The following is a 24658-nucleotide window of genomic DNA, read 5'->3' as shown; positions in this document are numbered from 1 at the left end:
GGCAATTTTCCTCCCTTCCCGGCACCTCGAGTCACCAGCCGCATCCATACCGAGCAGCACGGCCCCAGCGTGAGCTTGGATCCTGCCTCAGTGTCCCCGTGGCCGGGCAGGAGGATGGGGACAGCAGGGCACCCCGCATCCCTGGCGCAGGGCAAACACCATCCTCACCTGCATGCTTACGTGTCCGTACGTGTCTGAGCGTGCACACGTGTGTCTGTTGCAGAGGCGAGGGGCTCCTGCACATGCAACGGGTGTCGGGATCTGTGTCACCAGCACTCCACGCTGGCTTCTCTTGGGGAGCCTCAGCCGGTCTGTGGCTCTCATGGTCTCTGAAATCCCAAAGGAAAGGGGTTCCTGTAGCTCGCAGCAGGCGCCGGCAAAGTTATCAGCCCCCTGACTGCCCGGGCACTGAAAGGGGAAGGCGGTGCCTGGAGAGATGCTCGTGGGTTGTCGTGACTGAAATTGTGGGGTCTGCTGCTGTGGGGTCAGCCCTGAGACAAACCCCATGCATTTGCAGGATCCCTGCTCCAGCGCCCTTTGCCGTCCCTCACAGCTTGCTTGCTTGCTGCACCCGTGGCTGCCAGCCCCAGCCCGTCGGTGGAGCAGGGGCTGCCCAGGCTCCTTCCCTGCCTGCAGCGCTGGGTGCCAGGGCTCTCTCCCAGCCCTCCCAGCAGATGCTGGCATCTCCCCGCCGGGCAGGGCTCGCCCATCGCCATCCCAGGGGCCTCTCACACAGCCGGGTCCTGCCGAGCAGAGGGAGCAGATCTCTCTTCGCAGATCCAGCTTGTGGGTGCACCCTTGTCTGGTGCATGGAGAGGCTCCCCGGCTCCGGCCGGCCCCCCGGGGCGTTTGCCCTCCCCACGGCTGCGGCTGGCAGGCAGCAGGCTCCCGGGTGGTCCCGGCTGTCAGGCAGTGCGTGGGCTGCCGGGGCCACCTGCAAGGGGCTGCCTGTGTGGGACCGGCTGCCTTCCTGCCCGCACCGGGAGCCCAGCCAAGGAGGGGGGGGCTTGGATGGCTGCCTCCCCGAAGGCCATGGGGTGCAGCCGGCCTCGGGGGGCTGTGGGGCCAGCTTTGGGCTTCTTCAGGCTGCTCCCCAGGGAGCCCTGGGGCTGATGGCTTTGGCAAAGGGCTGCCGGGAGGCTGAGATGCTCCAGCTCATCCCATTGCAACCCACGCTAGGAGAGAAACCCGCCGGCTGTGGGCAGGCCAGGTTTGGGCTGCGGCTGGATGAGGTGGGTACCCGAGTGAGCCGGAGCAGAGGGGGGGTCTCTGAGCTCCTCCAAAGCAGCTGGGGTGTTGCTAATGGGAAGGGGGATGATAGCGTGTGTTCATCCGGGCAGTTGCTTGGCAGGCTCTGCCCCCCAGGCCCGGGGTTAGAGATGATGTCTGGCCGTAGGAAAGCGTGCGTGGCGGTGGGAAGGAGCTGTGTTTGCTCCTTAAAATCCTCCAGACCTGCCTGCGCCGTCTGGTCTGGAGGTGGCAGACCCGTCTCGTACCACATACGTGACCCACGCGTGGGCAGTTCGTGGGTGCACGTCAGCTCGTGCTCTGTGCAGCATTGCCGGCACGCCAGGTTCGCCTGCACGCGGGCAGTTCATCCATGCACGCAACGCGTTTCGGCTGCGCCAGGCTTGCCGCCTGGCATCCTCGCCCTCCGCTGTCTCACGAGCAGCCAGGCAGACATCGGACATCTCGGACACAGCAGATCTGCTCGCACACCACATCGTGGGCATGCACAGCCTTTCCAAACGTGCCCAAATCGCTGCCTGAGTGATGGGGCCATACGCCCAGGAGTTGTTTGCCGGAGCTGGCAGACAGGCAGAAGCTGCCAGATCATTTCCTGAAGCGGCAGAAAAAGGCTAACGGGGATTTTCTGCTGCAGCAAGCAGAATGGGCAGCAGGAGCATGAAGCAAGGCTAATGCACACCTGAATTGGCAGCGGGTGCCTTGGGACGAGAGCTGTCGGAGGGTCGCTGCCAGCACCGGTGCCTTCCCTGCCGCAGCCCACACGGCTCCGTGTGGCCGTGCAGCCCTGTGGCTTTGCAAAACCTCTTTTCCCGGTTTGGCCGGGACACGCTGTGGGTGCCTACGCTGTGTGCATGGGAATGGCTCGTTTCATGCTTACGTGGAAAGCCCGAGGGCTCCCAGTGCAGGGGGCTCGGCTGGAAAAAGTCAGGCAAAAGGCTGGGGGGGATTTGCGCAGGCGAAAGCTGCCTCCGGGCCCCGGGGTTTCTGCTCGCCTGCAGGACAGGCGGAGCAGGAGGTAAGGGCAGGGTGGCAGGATGCCTCGCCTGCCCCACACATCGCCTTGCTCCCCCAGGAGTTCTCCAGCCCCGGGGAAGGGCCGTGCCTAAGGGAAGCCCCTGAGCAGATGCAGGAGCAGTGGGCAGGCAGCGAGGGGTGGGTTGGTGGGTCGCGCCGGGCTGCGCGGGGTGCCCATCAGCCTGTGCCGAGAGGAGCTGCCCATCCGTGCTTTGGTGAGGGTCTCCTAAAGCCTTTCCCCAAGCCCCCCCGGGGGCACGCCTGAGTCCGGTGCTCTTGCTGCAGGCGTGGGGAGAGCTGTGGGGCCATCCCCTCCCCACAGACAGTTAAGGGGGGCTGCTCGAGCCGCTCCAGGCTGGAGTCCGGAGCAAAGCCCTTCACCCGGCTGCCTGATCCCTCTTCACGACAGGAGAGGGGAAGCTGGTGCTGCCCACGGCACCCACGCGGGCTGGCACGGCCCGACAGCGCGGGCGGTGGGGTGGCATCTCCTCTCCAGGGGTCCCACCGATTGTGCCCCTCGTTGCGGCTCCCGGGACCTGCCAGAGGGATGCCAGCTGGCAGCCGTGCCGTGCGGGGCAGGCTGGCGGGACGCTCCGGCCCCGCTCCGTCTCCATGGCTCCGGCATCTGCAGCAGGGACGTGTAGCTATATCTTTAAGAAGGGCCTGGGCTGGGGTGGGAGAAGCATTTCCATCCAGCCTTTCTCCCAGCAAACCTGGATCGAGTTAGCGTTAGCGAGCGAGCAAGCAAGTGGTGGAGTTGGGGCTGTGGCCGTTCCCCCGCTCCCAGCCCATGAGCAGCCATGGGGGGTCCAAGCAGCCGGTGGGGCACGGGGCAGCCTTTGTCCCCCGTGGCCTCTGTCCCTGCGAGGAGAGGAAGAGGAGGAGGCAGAGCTGGGTATGTAGAAGTTTTATCCTCCTCCCCACCCACTGGACTCACTGCCTCGCTCTGGGGAGGGGGCTGGCAGCGCCGCAGGATGAGGGCAGGGAGCGTGGTGGGTGCGCGGCAGGGGATGGGTGGCTGTCTCCAAAGGTGGGTGCTAGCAGCGGGCAGCCCCAGGGCTTGCCCGCATGGCCGGGGCTGGCAGAGCCACCTGCTCGGCTCCTTCTGGCTCTTACCCGCGTGTGCTGAGCGATGGGGATGGCAGGATGGGGCCGGCTGGGCACCTCATCGCCTGTCGTGCGAGGGCTTGCGGTGCTGGGATGCACCGATGGTGACAGCGGGCAGAGCCCCATGGCGGGGGGTGCAGTGCCCTCCGCTCCCTGGGCAGCGCCCGTGCCCGTGCCCAGCCCTAGGGCTGGATGTGTCCCTCCTCTTCCTCCCCACCCACTCGGGCTGGGGCAGGGAGCATCCCCAGGGACCCCATCGGGAGGAAGGTGCCCAGCGTGCCCCTGCGCTGCTGCCCGCCTCCTGCTGCTGTGGGCAGAGGTGCTGGGGGAGCTGGTGGCCGTGCGGGGGGAGATGCCAGTGCCAAGCCTTGCACCCCACGTCTCCCGTGATGGGCTCATAAATGACACAAACTAGTGACGGCATCACGGCACATGGTGGCAGTCCAGGTCTGCACTGGTTCTCTGGCACAGCCGTTTTGGGGTGCGTTCAGCTTTCCCGAGCCAGAGGAAGCTCTGGGTGGCTGGGGGTGTGGGTGCAGGTTGTTGGGGTGATCAGGGCCGGCGTCCCCCGAGTCCCCTGGGCCCGACCTCTGTGTGGGCAGCAGAGACCTTGCAGCTTGTCCTGTGCTGGTGGCACGGTAGCCATCAGAGGACCCCATTGCTGAGCCCACCGTGTGTTTTCCCTCCCCTGAGCAGCTGGGGGGCCCAGAGCAGTGGTCCTGAGCCTGGAGAAGAGCCTGGCCGTGGCACGGCCATAAGGCAGCTGGGCACCGTGATGCCGAGCTCTGGGGCTTGGGTGCGCGGGGTCGGTGCACTGGTGCAGCCCCTTGCAGCGCTTGCTCCCCCCATGCACCCACCCCATGCACGGCTTAATGACGGGCTCCAGCAGGATGCTGGGGACATGGCTGCTCGGCGGGAGCCAGGCTGCCGGTTCCTCCAGCCACGGGCAAACCAGGAGCACGGCGGGCACCGCCGGCAATACCCCGTCCCAGTGAGGACGGGTTAGTCCCCGGTGCAGCTCCCGGGACATGGAGCAAGGAAATATGTTGCTGCACTGGAGGAATCCCAGGAATGCAGAACCCGGAGGGGACGCGAGGTGGCACGGCAGTTTCAGCCCAGCTTTTCAGTCGCTGCAGGCAGATTCCCTGCCAGGGCCAGGCAGGCCTCGCCGGGGCAGCTCGGCCGTGCGGGAAGGCAGGAGGTCACCTTCAGCGGGGCAAGCTGCCAGGCACCGGGCTCGGCGTCCTGGGCTCTGCCTTCCAGCTCGGCCGGGACCCTGCCGGTGGCCGTGCCCCGTCTGGCACCCACTCCGCCGGGACGTGGGACCCCCCTCAGGGTCTCTGGGACACGGCGATGCGCGTGCTGCCCGCTCTCCGCAGTGCTTGTGCGGGGCTGCGCAGCCCTGGCCCCGCTCCCCCAGCCTTGGCCTGGCCCCGAGCCGTTGTTCTCCAATGAGCTCATCTGCTTTGCTCATTATTATTTTTTAACGTGGTCTCTTGGCCAGAAAATAATCAGCTTGTCCGCTTAGCGAGTGTTTATGCCTTCTTCAGAGAAGCTGCTTTCTCTGCCAGGAGAGGGGCTACTTTGGAAACGGAGAGCTGAGTCCCTTCCTGCGCTCGGGGCCAGACGGAGCCGCCGGCACGGCCATTCCCCCCGTTCCATGCCCGCAGCAGGCGGCTGGGGCACGCCGGGGTACGCTCGGCCGCTTGCGCCCTCCTGCCTTCACAGGCCCCGTCACGGTGTGCCCCTGCGCTGGGGGTGGGAAGGACCGTCCGGGAGCCGCTTCGCAGCGCGCAGGGAGCTCGCTTGGGCTGCGAGAAGCGCGCAGTTGGGAAAGCGCAGGCGAGCTGCGTGCGCCCACAGGGCTCGGAGGAGGACACAGGGTCTAGGGCTTCACCGCAAGAGATGATGAGTAGCTCGGAGTGATGAGTAGCTTGCTCGGCTCCCCGGGTCAGGGTGCGGAAAGACAGGCGTGCTGTCAAATCGCGGACCCCGCAACCCACAGTTGGGGCTGTTTGCAGAGGTGCTGCTGCAGCCTGGCTCGACACCCTGTGCCTTGGCTTGGCGGGGGCTTGGGGGAATGGGAGAAAGTATTTTCTCGATGGCATTTCTGCAAACCACCCCAGGCTCGCCTCGGTCCTTCATCTTCCTGGAGAGCGCGCGGAGGCCAGGGCGAGGTGGGAGTACGCCTGCGCTGCCCGCAGCTCCTGCCGCAGCCCCATCGTGGGCTGTCCCCGCGAGCCGAGGCGCTGCCGCAGCCCTGCCGCGGCACGGGGGCACGGCACGGGGCTGCGGGAGCCGGGGGTGCCACCGTGGGGCCCCCGCACCGCTGCGGCTGTCACACCCACCTGCTCCCACATCAGTCACACAAACCGCTCCTTGCGCCAAGTACTGATCCAATTTGTGGCTGTTTCCATAACAACCTCCCAGCGCTTTCTGGTCCTTTCTGTCGCTACGCGGCTGCCGAGCTTCGGCGTGTAAGGGATGCTCCGGCCTGGGACGGAGCGGCTGGGCTGAGCCATCACCGAGTACCTCTGGCTCCTGGGTGCAAAGGGCTGCTCGCTTGCTGGAGGCCAGGGCACACAGAGCAAGTTTCCCCCCGACCTGGGAGTGTTTTTTTCCCCATCAGAGGGACGTGGTGGGGTTTGGGCTGGGGGAAGAAGGAGCCCAAGGGCAATAGTTGATCCAGGCGTGCAGCCATCTCGTGGGGGGTCCCCGAGTACAGCTCAGCCTTGTGCAGATGTGGCACTGCCCGGGATGCTCAGTGCCAGGGATGGGGCCCCTGGAGGTGCTGGCAGCCAGAGACCCCCCCTGTTTCTCCTACCAGAGACCCCATCACCCACAGGCCTGGCTCTTGCAGTGTCCCACGGCTCTCGCACAGGCTTTCCCCACAGGGTGCCAGGCCCAAGAGCTCACCCCACACCCTCCTGTCTCCCACTGCACCAGTGCACGGCTCAAGCTGCTCTCGGAGCTGCCATGCTCCCTGCCCTCTTGCCTCCATCCATCCCCTGCTCAGGCTCCCACCCCCCAGGGCCAGCCTCGGGTCCCCACCCACCCCCAGCCCCATCACCCCGGGGGCTGCCCAGTCCCGGTGCCCCCCACCCACCCCATCACCCCGGGGGGCTGCCCAGCCCGGTGCCCCCCACCCACCCCATCACCCCGGGGGGCTGCCCGGCCCCAGGCCCCCCAACCCCCCCATCACCCCGGGGGGGCTGCTCGGCCCCAGGCCCCCCCATCACCCCGGGGGGGCTGCCCGGCCCCAGGCCCCCCAACCACCCCATCACCCCGGGGGGGGCTGCCCAGCCCCGCGCCGCCCCACCCTCCCTCCCTCCCTCCCTCCGCCCGCGCCCCGCTGCCCCCGTCCGCCCCCCGCAGCAGCCGCCATTGGGCGCCCGCTCGGCAGCTCGGCGGCCCCGGCGCGGCGGGCGGGCTCCGAGGGGCGGTCGGGCCGGCGGCCGCCGCGCCGATGCGGCGGGGAGGGGGCCGCCCGGTGCGGTGCGATGCGATGCGGCCCGGCTGGGCTCGGCCCGGCCCGGCCCGGCGGCTCCTCCCCGCTCGGCGCGGCGGGCCCGGCGGCGGGGGAGGCAGGGAGCCGGCGGGGAGCGGCCCGGGGGCGGCGGCGCTCTGACCACCTGGGCCGGGCGAGCGGCGGCGGAGGATGGGCAACGCGCAGCGGAAGGCGCCGCGCAGCCAGCGGCGGGGCAGGATGCGCTCAGCAACAGGTACCGGGGGACGGGACGGGGCGGGACCGGGACCGGGACCGGGACCGGACCCGCTCCCCGCGCTGCCCCCGCCGCCCCCCGGCCCCGCTGGGGCTGGGATGGAGCCGGCTGCAGCAGCAGCAGCAAGGGGAGGGGGAGGCTCGGCCTCTGCCGCGGCCCCCCCCCACCCCCCCCAGGCTAGCCGGCCCCTTTGGGTCGCTTGGAGGACACGGGGAGAGGTCACCTCCAGCTGAGGCTTGGCCTCCTGGCAGGGGCGGCGAGGGATGGGGCTCGCGGTGGGCCCACCACGGTCTTCCGGCGTGTGGAACAGGTGCTGACCCGCACCCCAAGCTGCAGGGAGCCAGCCCTGAGCAGTGGGGAGCCAGCTCCAACCATGGGGAGCCAGCCCTGAGCAGTGGGGAGCCAGCTCCAACCATGGGGAGCCAGCCCCGGGCAGCGGAGAGCCAGCCCTGAGCAGCGGGAAGCCAGCCCCAGGCAGCGGGGAGCCAGCCCTGAGCAGTGGGGAGCCAGCCCTGGGCAGGAGGGAGCCAGCTCCAACCATGGGAGCCAGCCCTGAGCAGTGGGGAGCCAGCTCCAACGATGGGGAGCCATCCCCAGGCAGCGGGGAGCCAGCCCCACGGTGTGGGGAGCCAGCCCAGGCGGCGGGGAGCCCTTGCACTTGCTGGCCCTAGAGCTGGGTCCTGCCCAGGCAGGGAGCCAGTGCCTCCATAGCCCCCCGCACCCCCAGCTCCCTTCTCCCACCGATTGTGAAGGTAGTGGGTGTCTCTGAGGGACCTCGTACCACAAATGATCTGAGGAAGGCAGAAAGCCCTGCAAATCTGCAGGGGGCATTTGGGGGGAGCAGGGCGAACGGAGGGCTCGCTCTGAGCCGGGAGCGGGCAGCCGAGTGCAGGTGCCCTCTGAAAAAGCTGGGTCGAACAAGCAGGACTTGTCTGGTCACTCCTTTGTCCCTACCTGGCTGGCCCAGGCAGTTCAGCAACCCTTTCCAGACACCCGGGACTCCGGCTCTCCTCCCCGACCCAGCCCAGCTCCTGGAAATGCCAGAGGACCAGGGAGGCTGGGGTCTGCCAGGGCTCCTGGCTCAGGGTGCCATCTGAGGTCTGTTTCCCCGTGTGCCCCGGAGCTGGGCTCTGCTGGCCCCGGCTCCTGCGCCCACTGCCCTTTGCCTGGCCACTGGCTTGAGAGCCGGGACGTGGCAGTGTGGGCAGGGAGCTGCCAGCCCTGGGAGAGACCTCAGGAAAATTGCTTAGAAGCTGCAAGAAAATGGGGAGTGATTGTCACAGCCCAAGTGACTGTCACAGCTTAATAATTAGCGGGCAGAGGGGGTGGAAGTACAGCCTGTCTCTGTCTAATTTTGCAGCTGCCGTTGTAGTGATTTTTGCAAAGGACTGAAACGGGGCAAAAGAGCTTCGGGTTGCACGGGGGACCAGGAGGGATGCTGATCTGGTGGGTCCTGAGGGCTGAAGGATGCTGTGCCGGTCGGTACCCGGTACATCGCCCCTGGCTCCCATCTCGCGGGGCAGGGGAGGTGGGCAGCGGCTGGACTGCTGGACTCAAGGGGGCCACGGGATGCTGGCCTGCTCCCTGCCTGCCTCTCCCACCCTTGCAACTGTCCGGTGCGGCTCGGAGGGGGACGGGAGCTAATCGCACTTCTGCATCATCAAAGGGATTCTTGGGAGCTGCAAATCGCCTTCCCAGCGCTGCCGGGAAGGGCCCAAGGGGGGTTTGCGAGGCCGGCCTTTGCGCCGAAGCTGGTTCATCTCTGTCCTCGGGCGCAGGGCGCGTCTCCCTGCCAGCCTGGCCATCTCCGGCAGATCTTCCTCCCGGTGCCTGGCCTCCCCTGGGGAGACGACAGAGCTGCGTCTGGCTGCTGGGAGCAGGGAGGAATGGGATTTGGCACTGGACAGCTCGACACTCGGCTTGGGCGTGAAGCTGGGGCGAATACTTGGATGCTCCCAGGCCGTCCAGGCTTGGGGCTGCTGGGACCTCAATGGCTTGGGCATTCCTGAGCAGCTACACACAGGCTTCCTTGCGGAGAGGCGGCGGCGGGTCCAGGCTGGAGCTTATCTGCTGAGGGGAGGGAGCTGAAACTTGATAAGAAGCAGCCCTGCGGTGGGTCTGGGTCGCTGGCAGGGTAGGACGCCCGCCGGCTGGGAGAGGAGGGCAGGGACCTGCGGTACCAGGAGGTACCTTGGCTCATCTCAGGCAGGATCATTCTTCTGCCCCGTGCACAGGGCAACGCACGGAGGGGTTTTTACGCTGGCATCCCCGATCATTAAAATCCAGCCTTCCTCACGTCCGGACAGGCTGGGAAAGGCTGCATGAATCTGGGGCATGCGAACCTTAGCTCTGCCCGCTTGGCCGTTACGCATCTTTGATGCTCCTCTAATGCTGGTGGGGGCTCGCATCCCCCTGCACCCCTTCCTCGTGCATCAGAAGAGCCGAACAGGCTGCTCCTGAGCCCAGGCTGCTTGCTTGTGAGCGTGGTGGTGTTTGGAGGGACTCATCGGAGAAGGCAGCGTGCTTGTAGGCTGCTGGAACTGATGTGATGAGTTTGCAGGTCTCTGTGCCCAATGGTCTGGTGGGGCTGGGAGGCAGCTCTCCAGTTATTGCATCTGTCCTTGGCTGGCACTATAACTGCGGGACGGGGTCCCAGAAGAAGCACCAGCCGTTGGGGCAGGTCTGCTTGTCCCCCCGTCTGTTGGAGCCACATGCAAGTGCTGCCTGGGTTGCCGGGGAAAAGGAACTCTGCGGGTATCTGCCGTCCTTTACCTGTCCCATCATGTGGGTCTGTGGCGTGGCTGGGTGCCTGGCACGGGGGTGGATGGTACCAGCCCCTGGCAAGGCACGTGCTCCCCACGCTGCCCCAGCGGCCCCGAAGCCACTTCCCAAAGTAAGCCAGGGCTCAGGGCTGCCTTCCCGTCTCTGCTGTGGTCCTGGCTCCCAGGGGCCTCCATCCTCCGGGAAAAGGAGGCTCAGCTTTACAAACCCCTGGGGCACTGGGGAAGTGGTCCCCGAGGAGCCTTTGCTCGTGGCTTTTGGAGGGAGCCAAAGCGAGAGGAAGCTCTGGGGGCTCTGGCAGCTTCCAGGGCAAAATCAGGTGAATTCAGAAAGGTCCCCCAGGTTTTTTTAGCTGATAAGTGTTGGGAGGGCTGGGGGGAGAGCGGCTCGACGCAGCGGCAGGCTCCAGGGCACCGATTTCCAGGTGAGGATGCCGACGGCTGCTCCAGCTGGGGCACGCAGGAACAGCCGTGCTCTGCTGGGGGGATGAGCCAGCATGCACTGGCGTCCCCCCAAGTCACCCGCGGCTTTCAGATGGTGCCGGTTGCTGCTCCAGCCATGGCTGGGGGATGTTTTGGCTCCATGACTCTGCTCAGCCGGGGGGAGCCCAGCCTGTCCTTACCACAGCCCCCAGGACCCCGTCCCCTCTCTGGGCACCGCGGCAGGGATGTACGGAGAGAGGGACGAGTCCCTTCGCCCCGCCCCTTTGCAGGACCCCCAGGCAAACCGCCGGCAGGGTGGGTGGACGGAGGATGGGCTGCGCAAACCCACGGCCCCTCCGCCATCCCTCCCCGGGGCCGGTGGCAGGGAAGGAAGAGGGGCCGGGGCCGGGACAATGGGCCGCGGCGCTGACTCAAACAGCCAGTTCCTGGTCGCTTCCTCTCCCCCCCCCCCGGGCTGGAGCTGGCTGCGGGTGGGGAAGGTGGAGGAAGCTCACTTCTCTCGGCCTGTTTTTGAAGCAAGGGCTCCCGGGCGGCAGGAGCGAGCACCTTCCCACCTGCGCCCGCAGCCATGGCCAAGGCGGAGTGGCTCCTTGCGCCCTGGCACCGGGGAGGTAAGGCAGGCAGCGCGGGCAGAGGCAGGCAGCGGGGCAGCCTCCTCCAAGAGGAGCGGGCAGCAAGGGCGGTGGAGTTTGCAGGCACCGCTCACTCTGCAGGGCAAGACCCCGGGTTGGGGTGAGCTGACGGGCATGGGCTCTCATCTCCGGAGGCCGTGCAATAGCCACAGGGTCGGTGCTGCCCGGCAGTGCGGGGCTCGTCCCGCCTTTCCCAGCCTGGCCTTGACTGTGGTGTGTCCCCTTCCCTTTTAAATCTTTGCTGCGGTTCCCCAGCCCGTTGGGGTGTCCTTGCTCTGACAAAGCGGGAGAAGCACAGGGACCCCCCTCCCATGCATCCCACCGACCGCTCCTCAGGCTGGGGCTGAGCCCCGCTGGGATGGATCCTGCCCGGCCCCGTGGTGCTGTACCCTCCTGGCAGCTCTCGCTTGCTGGTGGTGGCAGGAGTGGGGACCGTGGGACTGTGGGTCAACACAAATGTCGCAGCCAGCCGGGGCCCTTGCTGCCCTCACCGTCGCTGCTGCTGTGGCTGATTTCATGTCCCGGGCCCCTTTGTCCCAGGGCCTGGCCGCGTTCCCCTCTCAGGCGACTTCCTCGCATTGTCCCGGCCCCGCGGAGTGTAAAACCAGCCGGGCACAGGGGAAACAGCGCTTTCCTGGAAGCACCCCTGCCCAGCGAGGGGCTGCAGCCTCTCCAGCACAGGCAGCCCGGGCGCCTGGCAGAGCTGTGAGCGCTGCCCCGGGCAGCCATGCACCACCAAACAGTCCCGGCCAGGCTGGGGACATCACCGGGGGAAAGCTAGCAGGCAGCTGGCCTTGGCCACCCTGTGCCTGGGGATGTCCTTGGCCACGGTGCGCGGCGATGCTGTGCTGGGGTGCCAAGGACCGGCTGGGGCTGGGGCTGGGGCTGGCAGGTTGCCGTGCCGGGTTTCCTGAGGCTCTCGGGAAAGGTTCGCGCCTGGTTTTTTGGCTGGGAAGCGCGTGAGAGCGAGGGTTGCGATACGAGGAGGAAGCCAGGCTGCTAGGGAGCCACGGCAGGGCTGGGAGAAGGGCTCCGAGGGGTCTGATCCTGCCGCCCGTGGCTGATGGCTTGCTGCAGGGACCTGGGTCCGGCCAGGCTCCGGGATGGCAAAGGCAGGGTGATGAGAGCACCAGAGCAGCCCCCACCAGTACCGGGGCTGCTGCTCCGTCCTCGGGAGCGGCGGCTCTCGGCCCCTTGGCAGGGAGCGGCGTGAGTTCATCTTGGCCGGCTGCGGTACCGGGCCAAGCCCCGCTGCGAGCGCGGCCGCGGGCGGTTCCCATCCCCGCAGCACAGGCGGATGGCGCGCCGGGGCTCCTCCTGTGCCGGGCTCGCCAGCCAAGTCCTCCCCGCAGCACACGCACCTCCCCTGCCTGCCAAAACTCCCTGACAGGGTCCCGGCTCACGCCAAATGTACCTGGCACGGCTTTTCAACCTGCTGCCCGGCCTCTGCACCTGCCGGGCTCGAGGGCAGTCACCAAGCCAGCGGTGCCGCGGCTCGCGGGGACTTTGGCCAGCGTCAGCTGTTCCCCTGTCACCCTGCTCCCACCGCGGCAGGGCACCTCGCCGCAGGAGGCTCCCCCAGCCTGTCTGTAAGTGGCCACGGCTGACACCGTCCATGGGGAGCACACGCGTCCCCTCCTGCCCTGCACAAGGCATGAGGCGAAGGTGATGGATCACTTGGGATCCGGCTGGAGAAAGAGGGCTTTTATCTGTTTTACCAGATCTCATCACAGAGCCAGGCAGGCAGAGTGCCCTAGCACACTGTTAACTCTGAGCCCTACTGATGGACAGTGACGTTATTGACTGTTTTGCTGCTAGTGGTTTTAACAGAAACCTCTCACATAATCCAGCCTTCTCCCCATGAGCTGAGTGACCCTCGTAGCTGCCAAACCCACCACCCCTGCCAGCAACTTCTGCAGTGCTGTTATCTCCTGTCGGTACAAAAATCAGCTAATTGCATGTTAAACAGGGAGAGTGAGAAGAGCTGAGAGCCTCCGGCAGATTCGGTGTAGCAGGGTGGTGTTATTCTTCAGTGCCCCACGGTTCTGCTGGGCAACTGCGCAGGAGCACGCAGACGTGCTCTGCAGGGCAACATCGGGGTCCTCGCATGGGCACCCCCCTAAAAAGCTTCCAGCCCCTCTGGCCTCAACCACCAGCAGGTCAAATGTCTGTTAAGGGTGGCCCTGCCTTGCTGAGGGCTCAGAGATGTGCCTGCAAGACGTGTAACGGAGGGACGATGTCCCAGGGAGGGTCCGGATTTGGGCAGGGCACCGTACGTCGGCCGTCCCAGCAAGGTCTCATCTTGGGCACGCCGCAGCCTGTGTGCGGCGAGCGCTTGCAGCAAGGTGGGCAGGTCTGCCCGGTGAGCAACGCTCCCTCGTGGCATTGGGCGTGTGGATGTTCAGTGGGGTGTCACTTTGGGACGTCGTTCGGACCTGGGCGGGCATCCGGCCCCGGAACTGCCATGCGCACGGATGCCGCTCCGCATCCCGGCGGGGCAGCTGGACCGGCGGGTCCGAGTTCAGCGGGGGGTGAGCTTGGGACAGGAGGCGTTTTCTGCGGCCCCTGCCAGCTCCCGCTGTTTGCTCTTTTCTCTTCCTCTCCGCTCGTCGCAGAGCAGCGTGCGCTTTGGCTCCGTACCACAGGGAATGTCATCGAGCCGCACGCGCCGGGAGCGAGCAGTCGCGGTGCCGGCGGCAGGCCGGGGTGCTTGCTCGAAGCCGGCAGCATATGTTGCCGGTGCTGCGGCGCATCGGCTCCTGCCAGTGGGATTTGGGTTGCTGTCGGGATCAATCTCAGCCTCTAAGTTCGCAGTCCTCATCCTCCGGTGTGCTAGGACTGGCGGCGGCGGCAGCTGGCTTGCCGCTGTGCCGATACCCGTTGCCATGGCTGCTCTGCTAATGGTGCATCGCCTGCTGCTGCCGTTACATCACTCCTGTGGTACCTCTGCATCGGCAGCGAAGGGCCGAGCAGCACCGTCTGCATTGCCAGCGCTTCCCGCTCGCTCGGAGCGAGCTTGAGAAGGAAAAGTTTGGCGGCGAGCTCGAGCAAGAGGCATCGTCTCACGGGAGCTTCGGCCTGAATTGAAACAACTCCTGATGGCTCTGTCGAATATCTCCCTGTGGATTCGGGATGCCTGGGCAGTAGGTAAATAGGGGTGCTGGTGTGGAGTGGGGGTGACTCGGGGAGACGCTCGCGGAGGGCACGTATTCCGTGCTCTGCGGCTGGGGGTCCTGCAGGGACGCGCTTCTCCCAGGAGAGAGTGAAGCTCAGCTCCCCTTGGAGCAAACTCCCCTTGGCTTCAGCCCCGGTCCTTATACACCCACAGTGGCCGCGGCGTCCCGAGCCTGAACGCTCGCTCGCACTCAGTAAGACCCTGCAAGCTGTTACAGAAGTAGCAGCACCCGCTGCGGCCAATGGTGCTGGCTCGCACCCCTGCCTGGGGCAGCCCGGCAGGGACCGTCCCAGCGGGACGCTGCCGTGGCCCTGCCCGCCAGCGCTGCCCCTGCTTCCAGCCCCAGGGCGAGGAGCAGAGCTCGCTGCTGCCAGCCTGCAGCTCTGAGAGGGGACAGACCCCCTGGGAGACACGGGGACACGCGGGGAGCAGCCTCCGGCAGCCCTGGCCTCCGGCTGCCAGTCGTTAACACCTCTGCCCGTGCCTGTGCCTGTCTGCGGGCAGAGCGGGGGCTGCTGCCTGCGCTCCTTCGTAAGCCCCGGGGCAGGGAGGGGGGACTGATGCCAGCAGGGAGCTGGGGCCAGCTGCATGCGGGGTGAACCTCCCCACCAGCCGTGCCTCAGGTTCCCCCAGCAGCGAGGCTGGCCAGGCTCATGTCAAGAGTGCTGGGATGGAGCCGGCCCTCCGGCTCTGCTCTCCCAGGACGCCCTTCGCCTCCCGCAGGCATTTGCCATGGGGTGGGGGCCCCCTCAGAGGCATTTTGTGTTTTGAGCCTGTCACCGATAAGCTTGGCAGGAGGGTCACCGCCAAGGGCAGCAGGCTCTGCTCCGGCTGCACCATTCCTGCCGGACGCCATGTCCTCGCACCGGGCGCTCCGGCTCGGCTGGGGCATCCCGAGCTCCACGGATGTGGGTGGCAGCCGCGGCTTGCACGGGCATCCCAAACCTGCTCTTGCACAGAGCCTGCACCAGGCTGCTTCTGAATACAGCCCGGCCCTCGGGAGCGCTGGCAGCAGCGCCGCTTTGTCAGCCCCCGCCGCGGGCCGGGCTGCTGGCTCCTCGCACCGCATCGCAGAGCCGCCACGTGACGCTGGGCCGTGAGCGGCTGCCGGGGCTGTGCCCAAAAATCCCTCTGAGCGACTGCTCCCGAGGAGCAAACGCCAAGACATCAGGGTGTTACACTCGCTCTCGCACGCAGGGTGGTGCGAGCGCGGTGCAGCCCCTCGGGGCAGGGGTTTGGGGTGCCTGGGCCGCCAGAGCCATGCTTGGCTCATCCGCCCTTTCCCACCCCTTCTCTTCCTCAGCTGCTGCTTCTGCTGGGAAGACGAAACCAGCCCCGCCAGCGCCTCGGCGATGCCCGTGCCGCTGCCTGCGTCGGCTCAGGACGGCGCCGGCTCGCTTGCGTTCCCAAATGAGCGTGTGTCTGCAAAGGGTGGAAAGCTGTGTAGGGCAGGGACCCCCCCACCCCCACCCCGACCCCGACCACCCCGCACTGCCCTTTCCTCGTTTGCCCAGCCACGGCTGGCCATGCTGCCTTCTCTTCCCTGCCTGCAGCTGGCGCGGGCAGGGCAGGGTGCTGGGCCCCCCCCCATCGCCAGCTGCCTGGACAACCCTTCCGCTTCACCCCAGGGCGGCCCCGGGTTTCGGCGCTGCGGTTTGCCCACGTGGTTGGAGCTCGTGGGGTGGGTGCCTGGGGGTGCCCCGGCAGCGGGGGCCGAGGCTGCGGAGGTAAGCTCTCGTCCTGCGGCTCTGGGGAGGGTGGCGGGGGCTGCCCCCCGGCAGGATGCTGGTGCTGGGCGGCTCAGGGAGGTGGCGGGGGGGGGTGTGTGCGGCGCAGCAGGGTTCTGTGCTTTGGGGGTGTCCCCGAGTCCTGGGGGGACGCCATGTAGCTGCTGCGGGGTCGGTGGGGGGTGGTGGGGGCGGCTGCCAGGGGACGCGTGGGTGGAAGGCGAGGAGCATCAGCACCCACCGAGGCCGAAGGCTGGGTCTGTGCGAGCCGGGCGGAGGGGTGCAGCGAGCCGGGGTGTGGGGCCCGCCCTTGGGGTGCGCTCAGAAATAGAGGGGACAGCAGCGGGAGCCCCCACCTCGCCAAAGGTAGCGGGTTGCGGGGCTGGTGTCTGCAGAGGTGAACATGGGGTCCCTGCCCCCCCGCCCCGTGCCCCCAGCTCCCTTCCTGCAGCCCTGTAGGTCAGGTTTTTGGGGAGAAACCCCGACCCTGCCCCGTGCCCAGCCACGCTCCCGGCTCCCATCCCCAGGGCACACGGGGTGAGCCAGAGGCCAGGGCACAGGGCTCCTTCTGCCAGGACCCCCGGCCCCCCTGGGCATCACCGCTTGGCAGGCACCAAACTGGGAGGCGGGAGGAGGAAAAACCCCGTCCCTGTGTGAGAAAAGGGGGCTGCGTTCACCCGCAGCAGGGAAAACTTCATCCCCGGCTGCACGGCACTGCCCGCTGGCATGGGGCTCTGCAGCCGCGCGAAGCCTCAGCGTGGTTTACACACACACACACACGCCCCGACACCTCTTGGTTGATATGGAAACGAGTCAAATTATTTAAAGGAGAAAGAAAAAAAAAAAAAAAAAACAAGGGGAAAAAAGCCTGGTGTTAAGGCACGTCGTTATGGTAACACAAATTATAAAAGTAACTAGGCTAGGGACGTGGCACCTTGCTTTCGGGTGCTGGGCGTTGTGCAGGCTCTGCCACTCCATCAGCCGGAGCTGGGGGGAAGGGTGGGCAGGATGGCACCCGCGGGCAGCAGGGGTGATGCTCGGGATGCCGTGCCGGGTGAGCCAGGGCACGGCTGACCGAACACTGCAGAAAGAGGGGGACGTGGCTTGTGCAGGGGGTGCTGGGGAGCCCGGCCCCATTTTGGGGCCGTTACCCTTCACCCAGGCAAGCGGGACTGCTGTCGCTGCCTTGGCTGGGGCCTGGCATGAAGCAGGGTGCCACAGCCAGAGGCGGCTGCGTTTTGGCAGCTGGGGCGGTGGCATGCTCGCTGGGGACGGGCGCCCCGTGGCCCCGTGCGCTGCGGGTGGTAGAGGGGAAGTGTTTGTCATGCTGGTAACAGGAGCGCCTCGACCGATGGGGATGGGGACGGGCACGCAAGCAGAGCATGCCCGCACCCCAGCGCCATCGGAAAGCCCTCAGCCCCCTGGCACCCCGCGCTTGCCGCTCTTCCCTGCAAAATGTGAGTCAAAACTCGGGATGTGCGTCCCCCTGGCCAGGCAGATGAAGCGGTCCTGGCTGCTGAGTGGGAACATCCCAGCTACCAGACAGGGCGAAGGGACATCAGACCCTGGTCCCCGGGGGTGACAACCAGCCCGGTGAGTGACACCGGGCACAGGACCTCACGCAGCGCCTGGTGCCGACAGCAGCTGTCCCTCTGCCCACACCAAGGGCAGCTGGAGAAGGATTAGCCCTAAATTCCCAGGGATGAGACCCTGGTCATCCATGAGCCCCCTGTTTAAAGCTGACAAACCCACTCTCTGCCTTCACTGCCCGGGTTGGGGCTTGGATGCTCTCGGTAGGCAGCGTGCCACCGGCGGCACTCCCTTGGCTCCGATGCAAAACCGCGCTGGGTAGGAAACCCACATCCGCTCGGGGCCAGCGCTGCTCCGGAGCGGAGGTGCCAGGGCTGCAGGGGTTCCCGTGGCAAAGCCTGTTTGCCAGAGCACTGCTCAGCGCCCAGCACACTCAGCTCCCTGGTGAGCCCAATTCCTTTTCCCGGGGACTTTTCCACCCGTATGGGTGTTTCAGAAGGTCTGGGCAAGTGCCTGGCCCATCCCCACAGAGGTTTCCTTCCCAGGAGATGTTTGTGGGGCGTCCACTGCCAGGGCAGGGCGCGTTAACCTCGCCGAGCAGGCTGAAACCAGTGTGATGAAAGGCGCCGTGTCCCCTTCGCTCCCTCCTTTTCGGTTGCAACTTCTGCTCTTCTGCAGCCAGGAGGTTGCTTCACCGGAGCGTGCGGCGTTTCCTGCGCCCAGGAGCAGCCGGGCAGTCACCCGGGGCAACAGGGCTTGCTTCCTTCCCCAATTTCACCCTGCTCCCTTCCTGGCTTGTTCTGGCAGCTCATGGGGACAGTGACCAGCCCCCGGAGCGGCAGCAGTGGCGGTGATGGGGTCTGGTCCCACGCGGCAGCAGCGTGCCTGGGTGGCTTTGCCGGGGTGGGACACAGCCACATCTCAGTCCCTGCGTTCCTGGAGAGACCTAGGACAGGATGAGCATGCTGTGCCGGTGCGGTGTCGGCCGGCAGCCCGCGGCAGAGCTCGCAGGGAAGCCGCCCACCCGCCTCCCTCTCACTCTGCTCCCTCCTGCTTGCAGCCACCTCTAACCTGGACCTCGAGAGCAAGAAAGCCGCCCACACCAAGCTGTCATGGCAGCAGCCGGTGAACGTCTTCCTGGCGGCCGGGCGCCCGCCGGGCATGGAGCAGCTGCACCAGGAGGCCCAGCTCAACCTCCAGAGCTTGCTGCAAGGTAGCGGGGCAAGAGGGGCCGGCGGCGGGCTGGGTGAGGGTGGCAGGGATGGGTGCTGCCCTGGGTACACGACCGCCATGCAAACAGCGAGGTCATCTCCCACGTGCACGTGTCCGAGCCGCTCCTCGGACCTCACCAAGCTGTAGAAGTTGGGTCCCCGGGGGGTCCCAGCCTCCAGCAGCCCTTCTCCGGTCTCTGCTCCCAAGTCACTGCTGCAAGCGGCAAAGCAACTGAGGCCAAGACCAGCTGCCGGGGCCGCCGGGGCGCCCGCCAGCCCCACCACGGCACGGTTCTGCCCACGAGGGCCTTGGAGACCCGGCTGCCAATCTGTCTAACCGGATCAGCGTGGCCGTTAATTTTGTTTCCTTCCAATTCCTTAACCAAGCCGTCACGCGGCCTCGGCTCAGATGCTTTTCAGGCATCGATTAGATCAGCAGCCCGGCCTTCCCCCGGCTTGTAATCTCATTAAGTCAGCCTGAGCAGACCTGGTTTCTGCCAGGCCATAACAACCGGCATTAATTAGCTCAACAGTTACAGGATGGGGAGACACTGAGTTCCCTCCTGGCTGTCCCTGGCGGGGCTCTGCCTCCCCGTGGGACCCACCATGTCTCCAGGCAGCCCCCTGGGAGGAGTGGGGCGGGCTGCTGGGGTCTCAGCGCTGCCTCAACTCTCCCCCCAGCCCTGGCATTCCTCCTTGGGGTCTCCCTTCCCCACCTCCTGAGCTGCCCATGTTGAGCAGGGACGGTGAGCCAGCCCGGGCACAGACAGCCGGGGACAGCCGCACGTGCCTTCGTGTTCCTCCTGCCCCGGGAGCAAAGCTTTCCCCCCCAGCCGGTGGCTGGAGCGGGGTCCCAGGCGCCGTTTCTCTTGCAGAGGAGTATGAGGAGCAGTACGCCGAGAGCAGGGTCACCGGGCAGACCTTCCGTGCCGCCGGCCACCTGCCCCCGACACCCCCCCCGAGCCGTCGCCCCGACCCCCGCCTGCCAAGCGCCTTGAGTTCGTGCTTATGGTGAGTGCCAGGGCGGCAGGGCAGGGCAGCACAGCCCCAGCATCGCCCGGAGGAGCGGGGTTGGCACAGCCGGTCAGGCAGCAGGGCTGGGGGGGGGGCTGTTTGTGTCCCACCCTCATCCCTTTGGTGAGTCGCGTGCCTTTCCCCCCGCAGCCCCCGAGCCGGCGAGCAACCGAAGAGGAGACCGCTGGCACAACCGCGCTCGGCGCTCGGCCGCCCGACGCCTCGCTGAGCCTCCCCACCAGCCCGGACAAGCAGCCAGGCTGGACCAGGGCCTTCCCCCTGCCCACCGTGGAGGAGAAGCAGTGGCACCAATCCTGCTCCATCCAAACCAACATCGTCCCCATCAATGTCTCGGGTAGGGCAGCACCCCCGCGGTGCAGCGGTGGGAGAGGTGCGAGAGGCAGCCCCAGCGCTGAGCTGGCACCGGGGGGGAGGATGCGGGGTGCGGGCAAAGATGCGCCCCAGCATCCGTCTGCAGCGGGGTGCAGGGCGGTGGCGGGGGGGGCTGTGTCCCTGCGGGCCAAGCGGTCACCGGGGGCAGAGCAGGGGACAGCAGGGCCACGCTGGCATCTGTCATTCCCAGCCATCGCTCCTGCCATCCGCAATTTTGTGCGTCTGATCCACCGGCCACGCCGCCATCCGGTCTCTTGTTTCCGCTGTGCTGCCCAGCCAGCCGGTTCTGTTGTCACCTTGGCTCTCGCCACGCTCCATGCGGGCAGCCTGTCTCACCTGTCTGTCCGTCTGTCCGTCCGTCCATCCTCTCAGGGCTGCAGCTCCCAGCAGCGCGGTCCTGCCCGGTCCTTGCAGACACGTGTGCCACGCTCTGCCCCCGAGTCAGAGTCTGGGGCCAGTGGCTGAGCAAGGTGCACCTTCTGAAGGCCAAAGATGTCTTTCCACCCTTTCCCTCCGCGATGGAGAGACGCGCTGGGACCGCCCTGGTTCCTCTCCCCGCCCTGCTGTTCCTCATGTCCATGTCCCCAGTGTGGCTCAGCACCGCTGGCCCCGTTAACAACAAAGCCCAGCGGTGCAGGGTCTGGCCTCACCAGCACAGACCAGAGCCTGTCGCGCAGAGCGAGGCCGGTCTCCGCAGCTTTCCATGCATCCCACCTCCATCTGCAGCATCTCCATCCTCCTGCCGGCCGGCAGCGCCTGCCGTGCCTCCATCTCCCCTGTGGCTCACCCCGCGTGGCTCACCACCCTCCTGCCATCCCACCCTCCTGCCTGCAGTCACCATCCCAGGCCGGGGGACACCCGGGGGCCACGCGGTGATGGAGGGGGGCTGAGCCCCCACCCCGGCAGCCCCTCCCGGCACCGCCGCGTACAGCCTGTTTGTTTTGGCTACAGGGCAGCACTTTGCTAGGCACGCGAGTGCTCGTCACTCCCTGTTTAACACAGAGACCGCGATGAACCCCAAGTCCACCCTGCGGCGTAGACGGACCATTATCGGATTCCCTAACCTGTCCCTGCGAGACCAAGGTGACGGCAAGAACCGCGCAGCCACTTTCGTGCCCCGGCAGCGCCTGGGCAGGGCTGGCACCCACCAGAGCTGCCCTGACGGTGGGCAGAGCCACCCCGGGGGCTGGCAGCCAGCCCGGGCACAGACAGGCTCCCCGGGGATGCCCTGGCCTTGGGGAGGTAAAGGTGACCGCACTGGCTCTGCTCCTTCCTGGGGCACCAAGGTGCTGGGCACGCTGGTGACGCTGGGCTGGCCCTGGGGCTGGCATGTCATCGGGGACAGCCCCTTCACCCCAAGTTGGGGTCCTGCACCCTTACGGGGCGGGAAGGCCACCGAAATTTCTCCTAGCGACACGAGTCACCCAGTCTCAGCTCTGGCAGCTCCTGCCCCTTGCCCACCCTCCCCGGCTGTGGGCAGACCCTGCACGCAGGGTGCCGGGGCTGCAGGGCACACAGCCTGCCTGGGTCTTTGCTAGGGCTGGCGAGCCGGCCCACACCGGTGTGCCGAGGGCGCTCACACAGCTGAGGGTGCCTGCAGCACTCCCAGCACGGCCACGGACCAGTGTTGGACACCATGGGGACAGCAGCTATCCCAGCTCGGGGACCTTGTCGTGCCGTCCCGTACGGAAGGTATAGAGAAACCAGAGCTAGCCTGTTCTCGGAAGCAGGCAGGGACAGGAGGAGGAGAAGCCATGGCACCAGCTGCACCAGGGGGAATTGTCACTGGGTAGGAGGAAGGTTTTTCCCCGTGACAGTGGTCAAACCTCCAAAAGGTTGTCACGGCTCCTCCCTTGGAGACGGTCAGACCTCAGCCCACTGCAGCCTTGAGCATCCTGGTCTGGTGGGTGTCCTCTGAGCGGGGTCCCCAGGTCCTTCCCCATCCAGGCTGTTCTGAGATGAGGCAGCACTGTGAGCCATTGCGTCCCTCCCCGACCCGGGCGGCGATGCCTTGCTCTGCTTTTCCTGGTCCCCATCCATGTCCCCACCATGGGGCAGCACTCCGGTCACCATGGGGCCGATGTCCCCATGGATAGAGACTCCTGCCATGGCTGCTAAGTCATCCATGGCACATCCCAGCCAACAGATCCCAGGCTCGAGGGTTAACACAGGCCAGGGACTGTCCCCAGTTGGGTTATGGCCATGCCAATACAGGGGGTAGGAGAGCATCTGGTAAGAGGGTGTCGACCCGTCCCCTCCAGTCCGCCCGGGCACGTTTCATGCCTGGGCAGAGATGCAGCCCCAGAGATCGGCCACGGGGTGGGACCAGTCCTGGCCCCATGGCACACAGGGCAGGACCGTGCCACCGACCTGCTGGCAGAGCGCGACGCGGCAGGACGCTCACCCGGGCTGTGTCTCTCCTCGCAGGCAGCGCCAACGGCCCCACATTCAACACGCGCGCGCCCATCGCCGAGTCCCTCTCCTGCAGCTTCGTGCCCGAGGCCGCGAGCGGGGGGAAGGCGCCCCAGGAGATCAGCCCCCGCCAGCCCCTCTCTGCCCCCCTGAGGAAGACCTTCAGCGACCTCGGGGCCCGCTGCTGCCAGCCACCCGCCGCCATGGACAGTGCGGCCACCCCCTGCGCTGGCGCCTGCAACGGGCCGCAGGGCACCTCCTTCCCCGCACCCTGGAGCACCCTGGGCTACGCAAGCCCCCCCAGCCCCACCGCCGGCCAGGACAAGGGGCCCACCTGCACCTCGCCGGGCGGCTCCAGCCCATCGCCCAGCCCAAGCTCACCCGCTGCCGCCGCCTCCTTCTTCATTGCCATGGAGGAGCGCGTGGGCAGCAACGGGCCCGGCTCCTTCTCCAGCACGGTGCCCGAGTCCCCCCCCACCTCCGAGGGTGGCCAGAGGTGCGAGGGCCGAGAAGCCAAGGTGAACTTCTTGCCGGGAAGCCAAGAGGAGCCGGAGCCGGCGGCGGAGCCGGCGCGGCTGGAGGTGGAGCGGGCAGGGTGCCGGTTCCGCGAGCGGTCGCTGTCGGTGCCCACCGACTCGGGCTCCCTCTGCTCCGTGGACATCGCGTATGCCGAGACCCGGCGGGGCAGCGCCAACTACGCCCTGGGCTACCCCAGCGCCAGCTCCGAGGGCAGCACCAGCACCGACAACGTCTCCCTGGGGCTGGAGCAGGAGGGCCAGCGGCGGCAGCGCTCCAAGAGCATCTCCCTCAAGAAGGCGAAGAAGAAGCCCTCGCCGCCCATGCGCAGCGTCTCTCTGATTAAAGAGGGGCAGGATGCCGCCGCAGGACCCAGCTCGGCACTGCCCAAGGATCAGCGACCCAAGAGCCTGTGCATCCCACCGGAGCCCCAGGGCCACCGGCTGGTGCATGCCGACCCTCAGGGCAGCGTGGGGAGGGAGCCCGACGGCACAGCTGCCCCCCACCAGTGGCATCTCGTGGACTGGAAGGCCGGCGATCCCTACCGGTCCCTCTCCAGCTCGAGCACGGCCACAGGGACCACGGCCATCGAGTGCGCCAAGGCACGGGGCAGCTCCGAGTCCCTCGCATCCCCCTCCATCTCCAGAGCCACGACGCCCTCCCAGCTCTCCGCCGAGGCAGACCTCAAGACCTCCTCCCCAGGCAGGCCCACAGGGCTGATGTCCCCATCCAGCGGGTACTCCAGCCAGTCGGAGACCCCGACGCCCACCGTCCCCACCTCCGCCATCCTCGGGCACTCCCCGCACCAGGTGCGGGTGAGGCCGCTGGTCCCCGAGAGGAAGTCCTCGCTGCCCCCCACGTCCCCCATGGAGAGGAGCCCCAAGTCCAGGCTGTCTTTCGACCTGCCGCTCACGCCACCCGCCCACCTCGACCTCTCGGGCTGAAGATCTCCCTGAAGGGGAAGACGAAGGTCAGCCGTCACCACTCCGACTCCACCTTCGGCACCAAGCTGGCCCAGAAGACCAGCCCCATCACGCCCATCATGCCGGTGGTCACGCAGTCTGACCTGCGCTCCGTCCGCCTCCGCTCCATCAGCCGCTCGGAGCCGGAGGACAACGCCGACGGCCCGGAGCATGCCGAGGAGCCGGCACGCGGTCCCTGCCTGGGGCCGGAGAGGAAGGTGAAGCCGCCCGTGGCAGAGAAGCCGCCGCTGGCCAAGCGGCCCCCGAACATCCTGCCCAAGCCCCCAGCTCTGCGGGAGGAGGGTCTCCTGTCCCCCATGTCCCCGCCGGGCACCGCCACCAAGGAGAGGGGGCTGCCGCAGGACGGCTTCGTGGTGCTGCGGAAAGGGGAGCTGAGGAGAGGTCCGGGGGAGCCCCCCTCGCCCCTGACCCTGGTGGGACCCCGGCGGCTCTCACAGGGCAGCCTGGAGGACGAGCCGCGGCCGGAGCGGAGCGGTGCCGGCGAGGGGGAGCGGAGGAAGGCTAAAGTGCCGCCGCCGGTGCCCAAAAAGCCCAGCGTGCTCTACCTGCCGCTCGCCCCGGCCCCAGCGCAGCTGGGAGCCAGCATGGGGGACCAGCCGCCCACCCCCAGTCCCATCATCACGCTGGACACCGACCCCACCTGCTGCAACCCCGACGCTGAGAACCCGCCGTCCCCGGAGGCCCTGGGCACAGAACAAGATGGCGACCCCGCCTCGGAACAAGGTGAGGGTCTCCCCGCTCCTGTGGTGG

General features: G+C 67.2%; 1 protein-coding gene across 1 annotated transcript in view; it reads left to right on the top strand.

Annotated features, from left to right (window-relative positions):
- Positions 1–24658, top strand: part of NHSL2 (NHS like 2) — a 34264-nt gene that overhangs the window by 8123 nt on the left and 1483 nt on the right. Inside the window, 7 exon segments of the mRNA XM_050902046.1 lie at positions 18440–18592; positions 19466–19537; positions 19540–19601; positions 19755–19959; positions 20949–21080; positions 22425–23858; positions 23861–24631. Of these exon segments, the coding sequence (XP_050758003.1) occupies positions 18440–18592; positions 19466–19537; positions 19540–19601; positions 19755–19959; positions 20949–21080; positions 22425–23858; positions 23861–24631 (2829 nt within the window).

This window comes from Gymnogyps californianus, chromosome 9, assembly GCF_018139145.2.
Source record: "Gymnogyps californianus isolate 813 chromosome 9, ASM1813914v2, whole genome shotgun sequence".
Lineage (NCBI taxonomy): Eukaryota > Metazoa > Chordata > Aves > Accipitriformes > Cathartidae > Gymnogyps > Gymnogyps californianus.
The sequence above is the reverse complement of the archived record's forward strand: the minus strand, read 5'-3'. Positions and strand labels throughout refer to the sequence as shown.